Below are 19,231 nucleotides of genomic sequence, written 5' to 3'. Positions count from 1 at the left end.
TTTGGCAATGGCATTTCAGTAGATATGATGGGTAGACTCCTGGTGTACCTCATCTGTTTACTGTAGCTACCCAAAGCCCTTTAACTACAGGCAGACAAAAGTGCCTGGAGAAGTCACGTGGTAAGAATTTTCTGATTTCTCTAGTAACAATATCTGACAGAGAATGTAGTTCCTAGCCTTGACTCTTTTATATTAATTCCTGAATATAAATGCTGCTTTTAATCTCTTACCCCCAAGAGTCAGGATTTCCCAAGCAAAGTAGCAGTGCAAAACGAATTGGCACGTACTAGTCCAAAATCCTGTCCGTTGAAGCCAAGGGGTAAAAAGAGAGGATAATAGATTTAAATTATTTAAACACAATTGTGACTAATATTTACATATTGATGTGCAGCTGAGTGCACTTTATAAAAGACTATATAATGGATTAATGCAATATCTTTGATAAGAACTTAACATGAAGGTAGGGTGTACTCATGTTCCTTCTCAAACACAATCTCTTAAGAATTATTTGAAAAGACTGCGTAATGTAATGTTTTCTGTGTATGGAAATTAGAGCAATAATCTTTCATCTTTTTGAAAATAACTTCAGAAAACTCAAGGCAAGGCACTGCAGTCTGAATCAGAACTTTGCAGTCTTTTTGTGAATAAATTTTGTAAATATGATCTTTAAGATAATGTATTATATATATGACTTTTGTAGGTCACTAACTCATTTTTGCAGAGTTTGTGAAGCTAAATATTTAACAAAATTGATTTCTGTAAACTCAGTGTAGTTGAGGTCCAAATAGAATTTTTTTTTTTTTTAATTAAATTTAATGACTTTGAAGCTGGGTGACTTTGGCCCACATCTTTCTCTTCTTTGGTCTTCAATACTTCATTTATTTTTACATCTTTAACGCATAGCTTTTATAAAAAGACCAGTTGTTAAATGCTTTCTCCACCTGTGAGCACTTTGTTACATTTCTTTTTACATAAGGCAATTTGACAAAAAAGCTCTGCATTGTAAGATGTTACTGACTTGTCGTGAGTCATGTCTTTCTATGTTGCCTTTTCAGTTCATGAATCTGAATTGTGTCTTTTTTGGTCAATTTTAATGAACTCTAAATGTTCTTCAAAAAAGTTTGTCTGTCGCAAAACATTTGTTGTTACATGACATCCAGAAATCTTTAAGGATATTAAGCCACACTTTAACCAAATGTCTGCACCTCATTGGATTGTTCTAATAGTAATGAATGTATTTTCTAAGCAGGTTTCTCTCATACCAGTATTTAAGTCTGGTTACAAATTTTTTTCATATTATTTGCTGATAGGTTTTTTTTCTCCCTCCCCCTCTATTTTGGTTCCTTGAAATGAAGATCCCTTTGCAGTTTTTCCAGTTTCAGGCAGTTACGACGAGTCAAACCTCTAAACTTCCATAAGGGACAACCCAGAAACGTTTAAGTTGTGTGGTGCTTTTGTTCTGTTGTTCACTGTGTAATGGAAAACTGACTTCTCCCAAGTGAGTAAAAAAAAATAATAAATCTGTGTTCTTGATTGCTTCTTCTGGGTACTGTAAGCAAGAGGTGGTTTTATTGTTCAGAATATTCAGCGCTCTTCCATTTTAATAGAAATAACTTTAACTAGAAATATTCTCAAAAAGTTCATCTTTAGGATACAGCCAGTTGTGTTCCAAAGGGAATGTAGATCCAGTCAATCTACTTTATGCAACCCTGTCTCTGCAATTAGTACTGAGTCTATAGATTAGGTGATAGTATTTATTTGAAACCTTCAGTCCAATTCATGTGTGTCTTTTAATGCAAAACTTTTAAAAGCCTGAGGAACTCTTATCATCTTTTTTCTTTATTAGAACATACTGATTCGTTGAGTAAGTGCTCCCTTGCTTTTTATATCAAATCAGAGTAGAACAATCTTTGTATTTTGTAGTTGTTCATTATATTGATGGAAACTACAAACCCTGATTGCTTTCATTAGGTGAGCTCTTAGAGTATATACTACTTTATACATCGTGCCCTTTTAATTTTTTTGAAATGAGTGATTCTATTTATACATCTATGTATAACTGGTGCCTGACTGATGTTATAAAGGATCATCATTTTCTCATCTGTGTTTAGAATGTTGGAGCTTTCCAGTACCTACTTTTTTGCTGAATCCAAAGATTTTTAGTTTAAACTTGATGAAGGGGGGTGGGGGGCGTTTTTAAAATGCATTGATGACATCTTTCTTGGCAGCACTGATACTAAATACTACATCTACTTTGAAAATCTTACCTACTGCAGTAAATAAAACTGACCTTGAAATCTGTTGACATTTAATATCTCCACCAATTCTGGTTTGGTTCCATAGCAGCAGATTTTTCTGCATGTTTTGAAAAAAACAACCTGTGTAACATTTTTCAACAGTAAGAGAACAGTTAGCCGGTACAACCACCTCTGATCACTGCTGCATAATGAGTGTCATTTTGCTACATGTCTCTGTTACTCTTTTGATCACAGAAACCATGTTTTTATACAATTCATACGTAGTCTTTTTTTCCAATCTTGGCCTAAAATACTGCTTTTAAAGTTAGAAAATCAGGACCATTTTTCAGTCATAAGACAAAACTATTTGAATGTTGCACCAATTAACAAACATTTTATTTTAGAATTTATGTGCAGACTACCAGATGACAGAATGATACAGTGAGTATGAAACCATGTAATTCTGAGAGCAATATTTTAAAAAAATATTTAAAAAAAATTCTCAGGAGAAGGCATACAGTATTGAGAATTGCATTTAAGTTTAGTTTACATTAAGTATTGCTTGAAATATCTGTATCTTTGTTGCAAAACAGAAAAATCATGGGGACTGATTTATAAAAGAGTTGGTTGTAAGGTATCACTGCTCTTCTGATTTTTGTGTTTGGATGTTAATAATAATGTAAATAAAGGTTTCTATTTAAAATCAGAATTTGGTGACGTAGTCTATTAGCTGTCTAATACTTCAAAGCTGATAACTGTATCCTGGAAAGGTCAGAGAAAATCCAGTGCTATTACTGAGGAAAGCTATGTATAGCAAATGATTAAATTTTTTTCCTAGCTGGCTGTAAAAGCTAAGGGAGTAACAGCTTAGACCTTCCACCTGTGAGACCCATTTAGCAACTGAAGTTGCATTGACACTGAGTGGAATTTAAGTCTTTTTCAACTTAAATAGCATTCTTTAGCAGAGCTGAAAGGAGAAGACGTGGTAGCTTTCCGCATACCTTGGCAACAACCTACCTTTCGTAAAATAACAGCTGCTTCTTGTGTCACGTACGAGTCCCACAGCTCAGTATTTTGTATAAAGGGACATGGTAACTTTTCAGGCTTCTGCCTGATAGGTAATGGGAGCGGTAACACTGGCCGTGCAGGATTCTGATAGTCACACCCTCATCTTGTCAAAGATTATAGGCTGAACACCAAAAAGGTAAGTGCAATTTTTTTTTTAATCTAAGCTAGTATTCTTTCTGTATTCTCACTGGGAATGGTAGACAGCTAACACTTTTCTCTGGAAAGCAGCAAAAATGTGCTTCTATTGGTGACTTTAAATTCAGTATTTTTTACTTATTTGTATTTATCTGGGATCGCATCAGCTAGCAGATATTTCTTTGATAATCCATGAAATCTGTAACAGGTTATAAAAAAAATCTATAGCTAGGTGAAGACAGACAATCATATATTACTTCCATATTTAAAAAAAAAAATTGCAAGAAAATTTTGGGAAGTATATTTGACTTATTCATGTGTGATACAAATACAAGCTCAAGCCTGGTTTTACTATATAGCCCCTACAATGAAAGACCCCACTGCCACTTTTTGAGAGGTTTTTTTTTCTCAGTTTCTAAATTCAAGTATATTTTTTTGAGTATAGGGGTGTGGTACCAGAGATCTATATCCCTCATGAAGTAATTCCACTCGAATTTCCTGATGTGCAAAACTAGAAAGGATATCAAAATAGTCTCCATGATGTATTTTTACTGTGTTTCTAGAAGTGCAAGTTTGTGTTTTGAAAAAAAGTACCTCTTTTGTTAAGAGTGAAGGCCACAGTTGGTCGAGTCTGTCACACGAGCTCCCTCCTGCGTGTGCCTTTTAAACAGGTAGCAGATTGACATGAAAAAAATTATAAATACAAGTTATAAATACAGGCTAGTGCCTGTGCTACAATGTATTTAATAATGTCTTTATGAAAATACTCAAATAGACTGTACAATGTGCTTCCTTAGTAAAATGATGGGGTTTTCCCTTTAAAAAGCCTTTAATCAGTAACTGTCGTTCAGAACATCTACGTTTTGTAGACTGAACTATAACTAGATTATTCTTTATTGGCTTACAAGTATTGAAATTCTTGGAGCTGCCTTTCTGTAAAATAAATGTAAAAGTTACACTACTAAGCGCAAATGCTGCTTTCTCAAAGGAATTGTTTTGGTTTTGAACATACAATATAATATTACCACATAAAAAAATTTCATACAAATCTGATTTCATTAAAATTTAAGATGTACATTTACTGAAATTTTTCAGTACTTTTAAAAATGGATAAATTCTGAAATGTACTATGCAACGTGAAGTAACATTTTGAGAAATGGTGTGTGGGCATTCCACTCTTTTTATTAACAAAATTCTTCACAACCTGAAGGAATTTATTTTCAAACAGTATATGGATCAATATTTACACAACCCCTCCAAAAATCTGACATCCTGTTAGTCAAGATTTTCTCTAATATTCCTAGAGGTGTCAACAGGATGGACAAATAGACGTGAAAATAAACCATATCCTCAGAAGAAATTTGAGAAATATCATGGTGTTGAGAATATTCAATGCTGCTCACTTCAATTTCTGAATCTCTTAAAAGTTCTTTACCACCATTACCTCTACCCCAGTTAGAAGCAAAAATGTCCGTTTTCTAAATCTTGCTTTAAGGTTTATACTTGGCTTTGAAGTTTTTCTCATGACAACTGAAGATGTAGTTGAACTGAAAAATATTTTACGTTTACTTCCGCTGTCTTTGTGTATGCTTTGCCCACTGGGATGGCAATCCTCTTTGGGATGTGGCTGTATTTCCTCCTCTGTCAATTCCTGGGTCAGTGTTAGTGGTGTTGTCTTGAAGTAAAATGCCTTGTGAAGCAGGTGAGGTATAATCCAAAGCAAAAAGCAGGTACAATAGTGGATTTCAGAGACCTGTATTTCTGACAGCATTTCCCATCATTTCACTGCATCTATTTAATTCACTCACCAGTGCAAACATTCTATCTATTTCAGCCTCAAAGTTTATCCAGTCCTCCAGGCTAGCATATCATCTTTCTGAAGTCATCCACATTTTCATTTAGTCTGTACATGGATTCAAGTTCTGGCCAGTTTGTATCCTCGTGGAGGTGCAGCAGTTGGGGGAGGTTAGCCCTCCCATCCTTCCCACAGTTGTCCTCTTTAAAATAAAACGAACACGATTTAGTGTATAACATTCTAGTAGGAGGTAGTTAGAAAGATATTTTTAATAGTTCCATGCAGGAAAAACCCAATTGAAACACTGTGGACCACCTATAAAAATACAGCAGGTGTATCACAGAAACAATCCAACTATGTTTGAGACTTCAACCTGTACATAACGTGTATCTCATTAATTCTAGCTTCATTTTGGTTCTAAAGCCAGTCTTGGACCTCTTCAACTAGAAATAAAAATACTACCATTAAATGAGCAAATCCTCTTGGGCGAGTTGAGAATGCTAGATGGTGCCCATTAAGGTACTTGTGCATATTTTTTCACTGCACAATTTGAGAGCACCTTACGATTTTTAACGAGCTGAAGTCTCAACCATCTTTTTAAGGGGAGATTCAGACGCAGTACTGGCCTGGCAAAGGTAACTATTTTTCATGGCTTTAAATTTGTATCTATCTCACCTTTGGGCTCTGGAAGATGATACTCAGTTCTCAACTTGTAAGTGTTAAAGGGTAGTTAAGTAAGCAAAAAGCAATCAGATTTTAATATAATGTCAGAATAAAACAAAATGTACAGATCTGTCATGTAGTCTACTTTCTCTTCTAACTAACTTGCTTTTTTTGCTCACAACACATAAGGCTGCGATTGGATAAATAGCAAGAAAATACATGATACTCTCTCTACTCAGAGAAATTACAATCAGTTTTATTTTCTGGATGGTGTGAGAGACCGCTAGGTAGCTGCTACAAGTTTAAATTTAGACAAAACCAACATAGTGGTATCTAATTTTTAATGGCAGTTAACCATAATTGGCTTCTTTCAGCTGAGCAGCCACCTTTTGCTCAAGTTTGAAATTGCCTTGACCTTAATGCTCCCAGATTCCCAGAAAACGTGTACCAAGAGGCTTTGTACAGCAGTAGTTGTCTGTCATGATGGCACTACCATATTTCTTGCATAATTTAGAGGACTTCCCACTTAAGCATTCCATGAGAATAGATGATGATGATGATGTTAAAAAAGGTGCTGCATGCAAAAAGTGAAGGAAAGAAAAGGTAAGGAAAAGCTTTTTGTGAACTGCTCCCAACTCACAGTGACTTGGCAGATGATGGTCTCTTCACATCTGGCCACTTTCGACGCTGAAACTGCCTAATTTTCAAGCAGCAAGAGGAGAAAAAAGTTAACCATCACCAAGAAAACCACCAGCACTACAGTCTGAAAGATGAGGAAGGAGAAGACTTTAGCCTGAATTTTGACTACAAAGATCAGAACATGCCATAACGTTGAAATAGAAATAGCTCCAGTATTTCAAAGTAACTGGGATGGAAAGATCTTGAAAATGCCATTCCAGACACTGTCCGTCCATGTGGTTCCCAATCCCACACTCCTAAGTCCTTTAGCATGAAGGTAGTACATTAAGAAGAATAATTTAACTGTTTTTTTTAAATGTACCTGTACTGCTCGTAGCTTCCATCTTTAAGTCCTAGAGGAGGAAAAATTAACAATGTTACTAACCATTGCCTGCAACAGAATAAGGTATCAGGTAAGGCACAACTTAAAAAAAGACCTAAGAATATTAACAGATTAATGTGTATTGCCATACACGTTAACTGGAGCTGTTATTTTCATATTGAATCCCTTATTCTAGGTAAAATAGGTTGTAAATCGAGATAGGTATTTTTGAAACTTCTGTAAATGTCCTTCAGTGCTGTATTTAAATGCCAAAACCTGTTGATTTAAAAATGTACAGTTCTGTGTGGTGCATGTACTAAATAAGACCCTAAATAGTATTTTGGGCTTTGGTGGACTCGGGTAGATACCAGTATTTTTAGGGTGGGGGTTGTCTTCAAGCTCTAAAGGCTATAGATTTTTAAAAATAGCATTTCTTACATCAACTTAATTGTACTAAGGGGTATAAGAAATGCAATTTACAAACAAGGAATACAAGTAACTGTACTTTTTGGTTTGCTATCATCATTAAATACAAAAAAAATCACAAGCAGTATGAAAACCAGATCCATTGAGTAGACCCAGAGAAAATGTAAGGGCTAGGAAATGATGAAACTAGCCTAGAACAAGAGTAGAGACCCATTTTGCTTTTTGGCATTTAAATCCATAGTTACAAGAGCTCATCTTTTGGTAGCATAACACAACCCTTCTTAGACGTGCCGTTATTTCACAGCTACCTTGCAGTAACACAGGTAGGAGAAAACTGATCAGCTTAAGCACTAGAGTCCTTTTTGAAGTTAAAGTTATTTTAAAGCCCGTTTACCACAGGCTGCATGGACTGCACTGCCTCTAAAAGAAATGTTTCTAAAAATTGTGCCTTCAGTTAGAATGCTGAAAATCAACTGCCAAACTGGTTGCCCAGAGAGGTTGCCCAGTCTCCATCCTTGGAGGTTTTCGAGGTGAGAGTGGATAAAGCCTGGGATAACCTGGTCTGACCTCACAGCTGACCCTGCATTGAGCAGAAGTTTGGACTAGATGAACTCCAGAAGTCCCTTCCAACTTGACTTGTCCGATAAGTCTATGAACTTGGAAGTGGTTATTAGGGTATTCTTTCCCTCTTTCATCATTTTCGTTTCTTCCTCATCTCCTTCCCCTGCATCTCAGCAATACCCCTCACTGTACTATTTAACTATCATTCTTCATTTAAGAAACATTATATAACACGAATTGAACAAATACAAAAATTTGAGCATGCAGCCGTCAGCCTCAGCAGGACATTACTAGTATAAAAAAACACTAAAATCTTTTTGACTGATAGAAGTTTCACAAAAACTCCTTTGGGGAGTTTTTCAGTATAATACGAGAGGCACTTACCCAGATCCATGTTCCTAGTTCTTGGATTGCATTGTTTATACCCTTTGCAGCTTCTTAGTTCCATGAGCTGGATGTGCAGTTGATTAAGAACGTCTCTATCTAGCGTATTCACTGCATTAATTAGCTGCAATAAACAGGTTCTTGTTAGTAACTATTGCTCTGTAGTTTGGTAACTTTCATATATGGAATACACGCGGTTTATCTCTAACGGGAAAGAAGCCAAATCATACTACGTTCAATGATTCAAGGCTTTATCTACATCCTGTACCAACACTGCGCTATTTCAATTTATCATCAATAAGGAACAACGATAGATTTCTCGAGCTGTTCTATGATTGGGTACCTGATATGGATCGGTATTGAGATCAAAATACTCCAAAAATCCAGTAGCAAATTCACAAAACAGGAAGTTGTGTGTCTCGTTGATTGTCCTCAAACACCAGTATGTGTTGTTGTTGGCACTGGTACAGGCACAGAAAGGGCCCACTGCAAATTGAAGAGTTATAAAGACATAAGCTAGATGCTGCTGTCTTTAGGCACTGTTTATTACTTTTTGTTTATGGTATTACTTTATTCGTAGACAGTTACCCTGTCTGACTCCTGAGCTCTAAAGCAGAGAATGCCTTCCAGCATCAGCTTCTTGATCTATGCATACCTAACCCACATGACATGGCTAACTTAAGTAACATCGTGGCTAGTTGCTTTCCCTGTCTTCTCTGGTTGGGAAACATTCCAGATGGTGAGATCCTACACATAACTGTACTGTACACAATATCTGTCGGGTTTTATTTGCAGTTGTTTTTAACTCCCTTGCCTTTTGTGCAAGGATAATGCCAATACTGAAACAAGAGATCATTTAGCATGAGGAAGGCTGCGTAGCTTTGGCTATGTAACTAATGATACTGATAACTTCTAGTAACCCAGCATCCTAGCCCAGCCTAGCCAGTACCTGCCTACCTATTAATTTAAAGCATCCTTACGTGTCCACAGGGGAGCAGTTTGCCAGTGTTGGTTGTCATGGGTGAAGCAGGTCAGACCAGGCATGCTGCATGTGTCGTTATTTTTTATCCTCTTAAGCAGTTTGCGCAGTTTCTTCTTCCGTCTTTGCTCTCGAAGCAGCCACAGCCTGTCTTTCTCCTGTAGGGCTTTCCTGCACACATGAAACATTAGGGTCATGCAGACTCTGTTATACTTGAACACACCTAAAAAAAATGAAGCAGCTAATAAAATAAGCTGCTTTGAGGGAAAGAACTAACTGGTATTTTTAAATTAAATGGCTTCTCTTCCAAATGTCTCTGGATATAACTCTTTGCAATTCAATGTCACTGAAATAAAAAAAATGAAGCCAAAGGGGCTTATAGGCTTGCCTGAAGTCTGTGATGTGACATTTCCCAAACCAGGAACCTTATCTCAGAATTTATAAGCATTTCAACATGGGCTTGGTTCCTTGCCCAGGTGTCTGTGTGTTTATTCTTTTTAATACAGAATAAATGAAATAGTACTATTTTTGCTTAGTTTGTAACTGATGTGCATGGACCAAATGTTAATATCTTTGCCTTTCCTCTTTCAAAGGAACAGGCCTTCACTTACTTGAAAGGATGAAGACTAGATCCCTTGTGCCTCAGTTTGCTTTTGTGTTTGGAATGGTAGCTGGAAAATAAAAACGGCATTGTTGATGAACAACAGAAAGACAATTGCTCCTGTTCATATCACACTTACTTACTTTCATACTGGATTTGAAGCAGATTTAATCTAGTGTCACTACTTTTTCCTTCAATTTATTCATTCAGGGTATGTGATGAATACAAAGCAGCCTTGCTAGAGTGGGTCAGGCACTTCTGAGCCTTGTTGTGCCGCTTTCTTTCCTTAGATCATTTGTGCATAGTGACATCTGGTGCCCTAATACTGTATTGCAATAGGTAGCCACATTATTCCAGCTACAATTTTCAATTTCAGTTGTCATTGGTTCTTGTTTCCCTACACGGAGCAGATAAAACCAATCGACGTTTATAATCCAGTTACAACATTTCTTCAACTGAATATTCACTTATCTGTTCAATCTCAGACCACCTTCCTGCCGTTCTCCTTCTGAAAGAATAGTACCAGTTGTACTTTGTAGGGTTGGGTTTTTTTCTTGTTACTAGCTAGAAGTTCCAGGAAAACTTTAACAAGATGCATGGAACTGTCCCAGCAATAGCTGTGTCTAATATATTCTGAGATATGGAGGGTGTAAGCAGACATACACATTCTAGCTGGGTGGCTCTACCGTTTTGGCTCTGTCTCCAGAAACACAAGTTTTTTACAGAAATTTCCTTTCCGTGTAGTTTGCGAAGTTAAAAAAAGACACAACAGCCTTAGTCAATGGCAATATTTTCTGACTGATAAAGTTACTACCCACACAAATCAGCAAAGACAAACTAAGTTCAATAAATGTTATTTTCTAAACAGTGCCTCAAAATTGTTAGTTGTCAGACTAAAATTCCCTTCAAAACAAGTCTTTCAAATTATTAGTACTACTGGGAGCTTTAATAAATTTAATCCTTATAGCAAATTAACAAAATAAGATTATTAAAGAATGAACCACCTCTCTTCAGCCCATTTTTTTTATCTTGCACAGACACTGGGTATTTAATTAACTAATCTAAATCCTAATTCAAAGCAATTCTGCAAACACTTAAACATATATAACTCAGATGATTAACTTCACTGATTTCAGTGGGATTATTCATCTGAATAATGCTATGCACAAATACAAATGCTTCCTATATTGGGCCTGAAAAATATAACATACTTTACATTTGCTATAAAACATTCACTAATAAAAATAACTTCATAATTACAGTATATATTAAACAAACTCAGTTGTTAACATCGGTTTTGAAAGCAGTGGATTATAAAAGAATATAAACTTTTTTGGGATTTGCCATTTGGAATTATACTGATTTCATTTTAAACACTTTTTACTATGGGTTCCACATATGGGTTGACATAACCCCAGAAATTGATGTTCTCTATATTTTAGTGACCTGTTGCTGACGCTGTGTTGCAGAATCCACATGGGCCACAAGGACTATGTACCTCGGGTCTGTAAACCGAGGGTATGTTGCACCTCCAAGGATTTAAGTGTTATGCTCAAAACCTCATTCCGTTATACCAGCGAGACAGAGAAGTTATCGTCCATGGCTGCTTTGTGGTTTTGTATACATTCAAGTACAGCTTCTTCTGTGATACTTGTACCTCTATTGCCACTCTGGCTGCTGGACTCCTGGTGCCATCTGGCTCACAGCAGCCTCAGAGATTGCTCTGTAATCACTGCGATCAGGAGGAGGTGCTCCTCGTTTCTTTTTGAACAGCTTTCTCAGGGGCAAAGTCTGAGTTAACATTCAATTTTGAAAGATTTTATGCTGTGCTTATTTGCAGAGCAAGAGCTTGCTTCCTCCCCTTCTTGCTTAAACCTTCTTTCCATGGGCTGATCCTACAGCCATTTTGCAAGTATTTGGCTATAGGAGAAACCAACTATGCAGAGACCTTAATGCATAGTCACTATTTTAGTATTGCCTGTTACACTTAAAATTCACAAATCATCTGCACTAGCAAAAAAAAGATCTTGTGCACTAAGTCAGGGGTGGTTACAAAAATACAGTTAATCTGCACCAACTGTTAAATTCCTGCTTCTCCCACCTGGCACAGCTGCTAAATATTGCACTGATGGCATCCTAGGAGATACTACATCTAGCCTTGAAAAATTGAATGGGAAGAAATTCTCTCATCTCCCCACCCTATTATTCCATACGCTTTACACACTATTATTTTTAAAGCAGATTTGTGTAACACTGCACCTTATTGACAATTTGCCCTTGTGGAAAGCAAGTTTTCAGAAAAAAGCCTGCAGCTTAAAATATTAGTCTCTGGTGTCTAATAGCAGCATCTTCAGTACAAGAGCATAACTAACTGGTTTATAAGCCATGTTACACGTCCTGTTAAATCATCACCGCTTGACACAGAGGCAATTAAACTCCTGCCTAGCAGAAGGTGGGCCTTGTACTTCTGCAGCAGTCCAGCTCCCCCAGAAAGCATTATACAAGGGTATAGTAAGTAGGCAACCACTTAAGAAAACAGACTCTGATCTCTCCTGTGAAGACATAAACCAGCTACAGTTGCACACTACAAATAATTACTCTGAAGTACACAAAAAATACCTTATCTTGTTACAATCACACTCTTCAGGTCGCTTCTTCTTCAGATGACCTCTCACCTCCCTCAGGTTTTTTATTTTATTTTGCAAAGTTTCAATCTAAAAAAAGTAAAGATACAGGTTAAAAAAATACAGGCAGGATTTAATCTTATTCTGACCTCCTCAAACCCATTCTGTTGTCACCAAACGCTTCCTTTTCACCACCCTCCCATGACTCCCACCACTAACAGGCATTTTCAGAATATCTCCCTTCCCAGAAGGAAACTACAGCAGGAGGAAACCTCACTGGTGCAGTGTGCCTGCTGTGATTAACGCATGTGAAAGCGGAACATGGCACTGGGGGAATGGGAGGGTACACAGTCTCAGGTAGACAACCACTCCCGGTTCCATTGTGATTTTTCCTCTTGTGCTCTACAGCACGTTTGCAAGGGGAGAAAGGTTACTCAAGGGAAAATGAAGCCCTTAAATTTAAGCCTGTTATGAACCTGAGAAGGGGATGGGGAGGGAGTGCTCTGAAGTTCCCTCTTCAGAGCTTCTGAAAGAAAAGTAGCAACACTCTGTCATTTTGCATGGCAGTCTTTAGCAACATCTGGCCACATGGGATGTGGATTAGCAGTTAATTGTGCCACCCACATAGTTTATTTTTAACTGAGTATTTTTTTTCAGTAAATGAAACTCCTGCTTTTGTTCAGCCTAGCTCACACACAGTGTGGCCCATTTCCACTCAGATGGGTTTTACAGTCTTCTACCTCGGTTCTTTACACAGCAGAAAAAACAAAGTAATCCAGTGTGAACAACAAAGTCACTGCACAGCTACCATTAGACATCAGTGACCATAACTCTAGTGGAAGCACATGGCTGCTGAAGCACAGACAGGACAGTGTTCAAGAAAAATACACAAAGAATCCAGCCCTGTGACTCCAAATCAGGACCACAACAGAATTGTGCTCTCATTCTCTTTGGCACTCTATATAGCCTACGTTTTCCGAAGAAAAAAGAATTAGAAGAGTATGGTGATATTGAAATTGTCCTTTTTTAAACCTAGCAGAGCTAGTAAGTTTTTCAGTGTCTATCTGCGTTGGTACATGTCAATCTGTACCATACCAGGGGGCCAACAACTGTGCTGTGAAGTGATGTAATTTGATAAGAGATTACAGGGGGTCCTTTATGCTTCTCTTTGGCATTTGTTCCACCATTATCTGGTCCTTAGAAGACTGCCTCTTTCATACGCAACACATGTGAAGGGTTTGAGCTTATATTCTTCAACATTAGTGACAAAAATGTCAGACTAAGTTTTACAGGCAAATTTCATAGGGCAAATTATCTCCAGATTCTTCATATACACAAGCCTAAGGAAAACAAATTCAATTCCACAGTGCAAGGGTTAAACACAAGCAAGCAAAATAAACAATTCTAGAAGCACAGAAACTAATGAAGCTCACTTTTCCTTGAGCTTATATTTGACAGCTGAAGGCCTCTTTTTGAGAGGTACATTGGGGAGCAGGGCTAATAAGATGTGAAAAAGATCCAGATGAAATTTTTCCCAGGATGGGGACACTTATAAGTCTCTCATTTATCTCATAAGGCTTAGGACATTTCTCAGCTGTCTCTTCAGCTGCAGTTCTCCCCTCCACTCAGCATCTTGTCTTCACAAACTTGTAATAACTTAATTATCTCTGAAATATCTATTCTGAAATCAGCCAGCAAGTTCAAAAGGCTCCAGGGAGGGACAAAGATACCCAGAGGCAGACAGACACAAACACAGTCAGCATGATCCTATCAGCCCACAGAAAACCATGCTAAAAACACACACTGAAAATGCATGACTGATAACATCACTGACCTCGTGGTCAATATGAAGTTTATGGTCCTTCCAAGCTTGCAGTGACCTGTACAGATCTGTGTCACACTGAACAGTATCATTCTCCAGGATATAACACCTTAGCATGGAAAAGCAAACAATGTTAATTATAGTGGATACACACAACAGAGCAATGCAAACAGCTGGTTTTAATAACACAACTCCAGGACAGATGAGAAGCCAGACTGGAAATGACACGCAGAATTCAAAAAAAACCAATGTTAATGCAAGAGAATAAGAGCGTGCTATGAGCCAGAAAGAAGTTTGGGTTTGAGTTGCCATGGAAATTTTTCAGAAGTACAAAAATTCAAGGAGACCATTCCTATCAAGCAGAACCTGTTGACTGCTTAATTTCTATATGTAAATTGTGCTGCACAGAGTTCTTGCTTACTCATTAAGCTGTCAACGTAAATAATCTCTACTAACTAGCAAGCACTGAAAGCATTACTCAGAAGAATTTTCCCCTGGATAATTAAGTGATACAGGGGTAGGGGTAAGGATAAAGTACTTCTTTATAAGATGTATTACTACACCATAAAGAAAAGGGGGGAAAAAGGAAAAAGAAGCAAAAGGAATTTTGCTGTTTTCTACAAAAGGGATAAAATTTTTCAAAGATATCTCCCTGACTTCAAAGGCAAAATACCCTCTTGACGATTTTAAGTCCTTATGTTTAACTAACTTCTAATGCAATCCAGGTTTTAAAATTCATTCAAAACAAACGAACAAACAAAAAGCTTGACAGATTTACCCGAGAAGTTTATTAGGGGTCAACAAATACCATGTAGTCATTTCTGAATGCTTGTTTAAATTAAAGCTGAGTATTTTCAATACTCCTTTATTTTCTTTAAACTACCTCATGCATGCTGTCCCACTGCCTTTTTTTCTGCAAGTGTTCCTGGGGACTCCTCATGAATTATGCACAACCTTCCTAACAGTTTCTTGTATGGATTTGGGATTCAAATGTAAGGTGGCAAAAATCAATTTAACTTGTTTCAGAAGAAAAGCACAAATAGTGATTGATGAGTCCTGAACATTCATGAGAGCTGGGGTAAAAGGGCACAATTCTCTGATGTCAACCTAGCTATGTTTCCTCGTATTAGCGAGTCTCTAACCCTGTAAACAGAAATCAAATGGAAACCACAGATTTCAACGGCAGCTAACTGGCTCATGCATGTTTACATGAGCTAGTCATTAAACAATTTAATGCATATACTCAATAATGATTGGTGGGTTTCCTGATAATTCACAAGCGGAAATGGTGACTAAACTAATTAAATACAGTTGAAGATACATCATCAGTACGTAGACTTGCACACTGAGGAGAAGATTTTTAGCTATTAGAGTGCCCAGACAATTCCCTCGCCTCTCTCTCAATATGTTCCATTTCCCAATGCTCCTGGCCCACCCAACTTCACTCATAATATAGATCTTCGTTTCCTAGCCCTGGCTACAGAAAGCTCTGAGAGGCTGCTTCCTCCCTTAGGACTGATTTGGTGTTTGAAATACAAAGCAACCAATGACATGAAACAACGTCATACTCCAGTTAGAGCCTTTGGTCTTCAGACAGCCCTGGTTACCTGCTGCACACTGAGATTACCATGGGTACAGCCCTTTCTGGTTTCAGAAAGGTGTACACACAACTGTTGCAAACAGCTTTGCTTGTCCTCACTGGAAACATGCACTGATCAGTGACTACTGTCTCCAAAGAGCAGAAGAGATAAAAGCACTGATGTAGTTCTTCAGTAGCTTCATGCCCCTCCGTACATAACAAAACTAGAACAAAACCGAAAGCTGTTGTAGAGATGAGAATAAGAATTTTAATGAAGCTGGACTGGGTATCCAAAAGGGACACAATATGCTTATTAATACACCCATTCATGTAAAGCAGCCACTTAAGCAGCAAAAGCTTTTAGAAATACACCACGTGCACTCACCTGTGAGTCACTTTTATTAGGTTAGGGGCTGTATACTCCGCAATGCCCCCAGTGCCACTGTATTCCCCCATATCTTTATCTTCCTCCTCACGAAGAATAGCCCTTTTAATCTTGTGCCGCTTGGTGATGTTCCTTGGTAAGACAGGGCGGTAGCCATCCTCTAAACCTAGGTTATGAACGGATCCATCCAGCTCAACAGATACAGAACGGATAGAGCGATTCCGGACATAGCTTGGTTTGTATTCTGCATAGAAAAGCAAGTGAATGGATTAAGAGTGGGAGAAACAGCATGTTACAGTTTGGTTCTCTTTGTGGTTCTTGGGAGAAAAAAACCCAGCCCATACTGTGACATTTGGAATTAACTGGATGACACATGGTGTTTGTTGCAGCTGTCCTCTGAGTTGCTGCTTCATCATCTTTTGCATGGATAGATGGATACCTTAGGGCAAAAGCAGAAGGATGGCAGAGGGGAAAGAAAATGTAGTTGTCCCGTATCACTTTGAGAGCAAACAGCTCATTCAAAGAGACTCTGCTCTTCCCCCCAAGAGTCACTAGATGGCACTAAGACCTTAAAAACTAACCAGCAAGGTCTTAGGTCATCCTTACAGACCAGTTCTTTCTTGTTTTCTACTGTCCACCGTACAATGCTCCACTCCTGCAACACTTCCCTCAAGTTGTCGCAAGTATTCCCAGTGTTCAACCTGAGCCTTTTCTCAATTCTATGCTTATTCTTCAAGGTAAGATGCTTGATTTTTTTCAGGAGGGATTAATATCTGAATCTTTACTTTTATCCACATCCAATTCTTTTCTTTGCAATTATTTTCCTGATGTGCAGACCAGTCAGTGAGTTTCTACACGAAGCACCACCCTCCAGTGCTATGCACTCCCTCAGACTTTGCTTCTGCATTTGCAGCCCAAAGGCAAAATGAAACATTTGCTACAAATTGTCACTACGCAGGATGGGATTCTCATTGATCTTTTCACCATTACCATGAAAGTGATTACTGTGAAGTTCTCTGTCCTGGCCCAAATCCCCAGAGCTCCTCTCCTGTTTGGCTTGAATGGCACAAATATATCCTAGTTATGGAGTCTAAATCCATATCTAAACTTCCCTACTGTATGATGGGGTCCACCTCTGACCATATTTACTGCTCACTGCCAACAATTCCTGAGTTACTCATTACACTAAGCATAATCATCTCATTCCTTGAGAAAAAAATCCAACCTAAGTACCATAGCCTCTCTTCTCCTCCCTGCCCAGTGCCTGAGTCTTGCTCTGCAGATGTGGTTTGGGGTTATCTAAGACATTACTGGAAACAATCAAGTCCCTTAGGTCCTCTGGTCACCTCTCCTTACAGAGAGCTGAAACACACAGCACATCTCACAAGAATGGGACTTCCTCCTGCAATCTGATAAGAGGAAAACCCAACCAATCTGCCAAAGGAGAAGACCAATCTTTCTTGCAATCCCAAGCTCCACAGGAAAGTCAACTTTCTCTATGGGATAATCTCCACAGCAAAGCAAGCAGGGGAAAAAAAGAACAGGAGGTAGAACAACCAAAACTGACAAATATTCACGTCAATTGGCATGCTTTGGCATTAACGCAGAGTGACTTTTTTCAAGAAGCCTTACTTTAATTCCAAATGGATCGCAAGGTCTCAAAAGCCATTTTGCAGACTGTGGGAAGAGAAATAAACATCTCCTCCCACCTGAAACTGGTCCAAGCACTATACTCTTGTCAGCGCCATACACAGAAACTAGAATAGCAGCTGGGTTGTCTGGCTTTGCAAATTTTCCACCTGTGGTTCAAAGTTTATTGCTGATATTAAGCCAGGTGAGTCATTGCTGAAGAGGAAAAAAAAACCCACCAAAAGACCAACCCTATTTCAGGCACCCATTCAGGAAATGTTTGACTAAATGAGAAGGAAACTCCCGTCTTTTCAGAAGCAAGAGGATGTTCCAAAAAGTTACACCCTAACAATTAAAGTATAAACTCCCATTTCTTTAATTGTTCCCTCATTTCATCTTGTTAAGCTCAGCCAACTAACAATTTACCTTCCTTCCAAGTCTAATATGCCAATCCAGCATGTTGGACCTCAGCAGATAGCTGCAGGGAACCGTCATCTACACACGTCGCTGAAGAATTAGAAGCCAGGAGTTACTCCTCCCTTGCAGCCAAACTAACCCAGCCTTACAACGAACAAATTGGTCTGGAGTGAGACAGCTCATAAAGGACTTCTTATAGCGCTTTATCACAACGTGCCATCCACAGTGCTGACTCAGCACTGTGATTAGTACCAAACTCCATTATTTTCAGAGGAAGTAGTTAAAATATTTAATAGGATCAATATTCATCTGTGCTGTGCTCTCCCACCGGCAAAGTGCACTGCAGGCATAAATACCAATGTCTAATTACTTATTAGTCAATCCTCCCCAGGTTTACATTTTACTCTCCAATTCATTTACCTGTGTAGACAACCCACAAAGTAGATCTAGGGCTGTTAAATATTTGGCTCAAAACACCTATACTCCCTTTGTCAAGTTATTAAAGTTTGGCTTTGGTAAGCTCCATGAGCCCCAATGCCTTTCTTCCTCTGGTCTTACACAAGCCAGCCGTCTTACAGATGGTACTGCTAAAAAGTTCCATCCTCAGAATTGAGTCTGGAAATGGAGAAATTTAAGCCTAAGCAAGCTAACTACGTTTCAGTGCCCCACTCATCCAGCTGACCATTCTTGGACCACCTGACAAGCATGCTTGTCTTTGTTGGAGCCTGAAAGGAAGTACGCGGTTCTGGTCCAGATTTCCCCAGAGAGTCTAGAGACTCAAACACACCTCATTTTTTACAACTATTTTTTGGTAGCATCTCAGGTTTCAACATCGTCTAGCGAAAGCATGAACTGCAGTATCCAAAACTATTATTCAACTGAATAAAGCAAGGCAACGTATTATAAAACCACAAACTTCATATCTG

The 19,231-nt window shown here is 38.3% G+C and overlaps 1 protein-coding gene across 3 annotated transcripts in view; it reads right to left on the bottom strand.

The window, feature by feature from the left end:
• Positions 1–5,355: 5,355 nt before the first annotated feature.
• Positions 5,356–19,231, bottom strand: part of SULF2 (sulfatase 2) — a 62,186-nt gene continuing 48,310 nt past the window's right edge. The window contains exons 11-20 of one of the 3 annotated variants that reach the window (XM_059827014.1): positions 16,260–16,503; positions 14,308–14,404; positions 12,469–12,563; positions 9,860–9,919; positions 9,250–9,419; positions 8,613–8,755; positions 8,270–8,393; positions 6,899–6,929; positions 6,539–6,595; positions 5,356–5,437 (exon numbers count right to left, since the gene is read on the bottom strand). In XM_059827014.1, coding sequence (XP_059682997.1) covers positions 5,407–5,437; positions 6,539–6,595; positions 6,899–6,929; positions 8,270–8,393; positions 8,613–8,755; positions 9,250–9,419; positions 9,860–9,919; positions 12,469–12,563; positions 14,308–14,404; positions 16,260–16,503 — 1,052 coding nt within the window. In that variant the 3' untranslated portion in view covers positions 5,356–5,406. The remainder of the gene's footprint in view (positions 5,438–6,538; positions 6,596–6,898; positions 6,930–8,269; positions 8,394–8,612; positions 8,756–9,249; positions 9,420–9,859; positions 9,920–12,468; positions 12,564–14,307; positions 14,405–16,259; positions 16,504–19,231) is intronic. The other 2 variants (XM_059827015.1, XM_059827016.1) reach the window with 2 other exon arrangements.

This window comes from Gavia stellata, chromosome 20, assembly GCF_030936135.1.
Source record: "Gavia stellata isolate bGavSte3 chromosome 20, bGavSte3.hap2, whole genome shotgun sequence".
NCBI lineage: Eukaryota > Metazoa > Chordata > Aves > Gaviiformes > Gaviidae > Gavia > Gavia stellata.
This window is presented reverse-complemented; position numbering and strand designations above follow the sequence as displayed.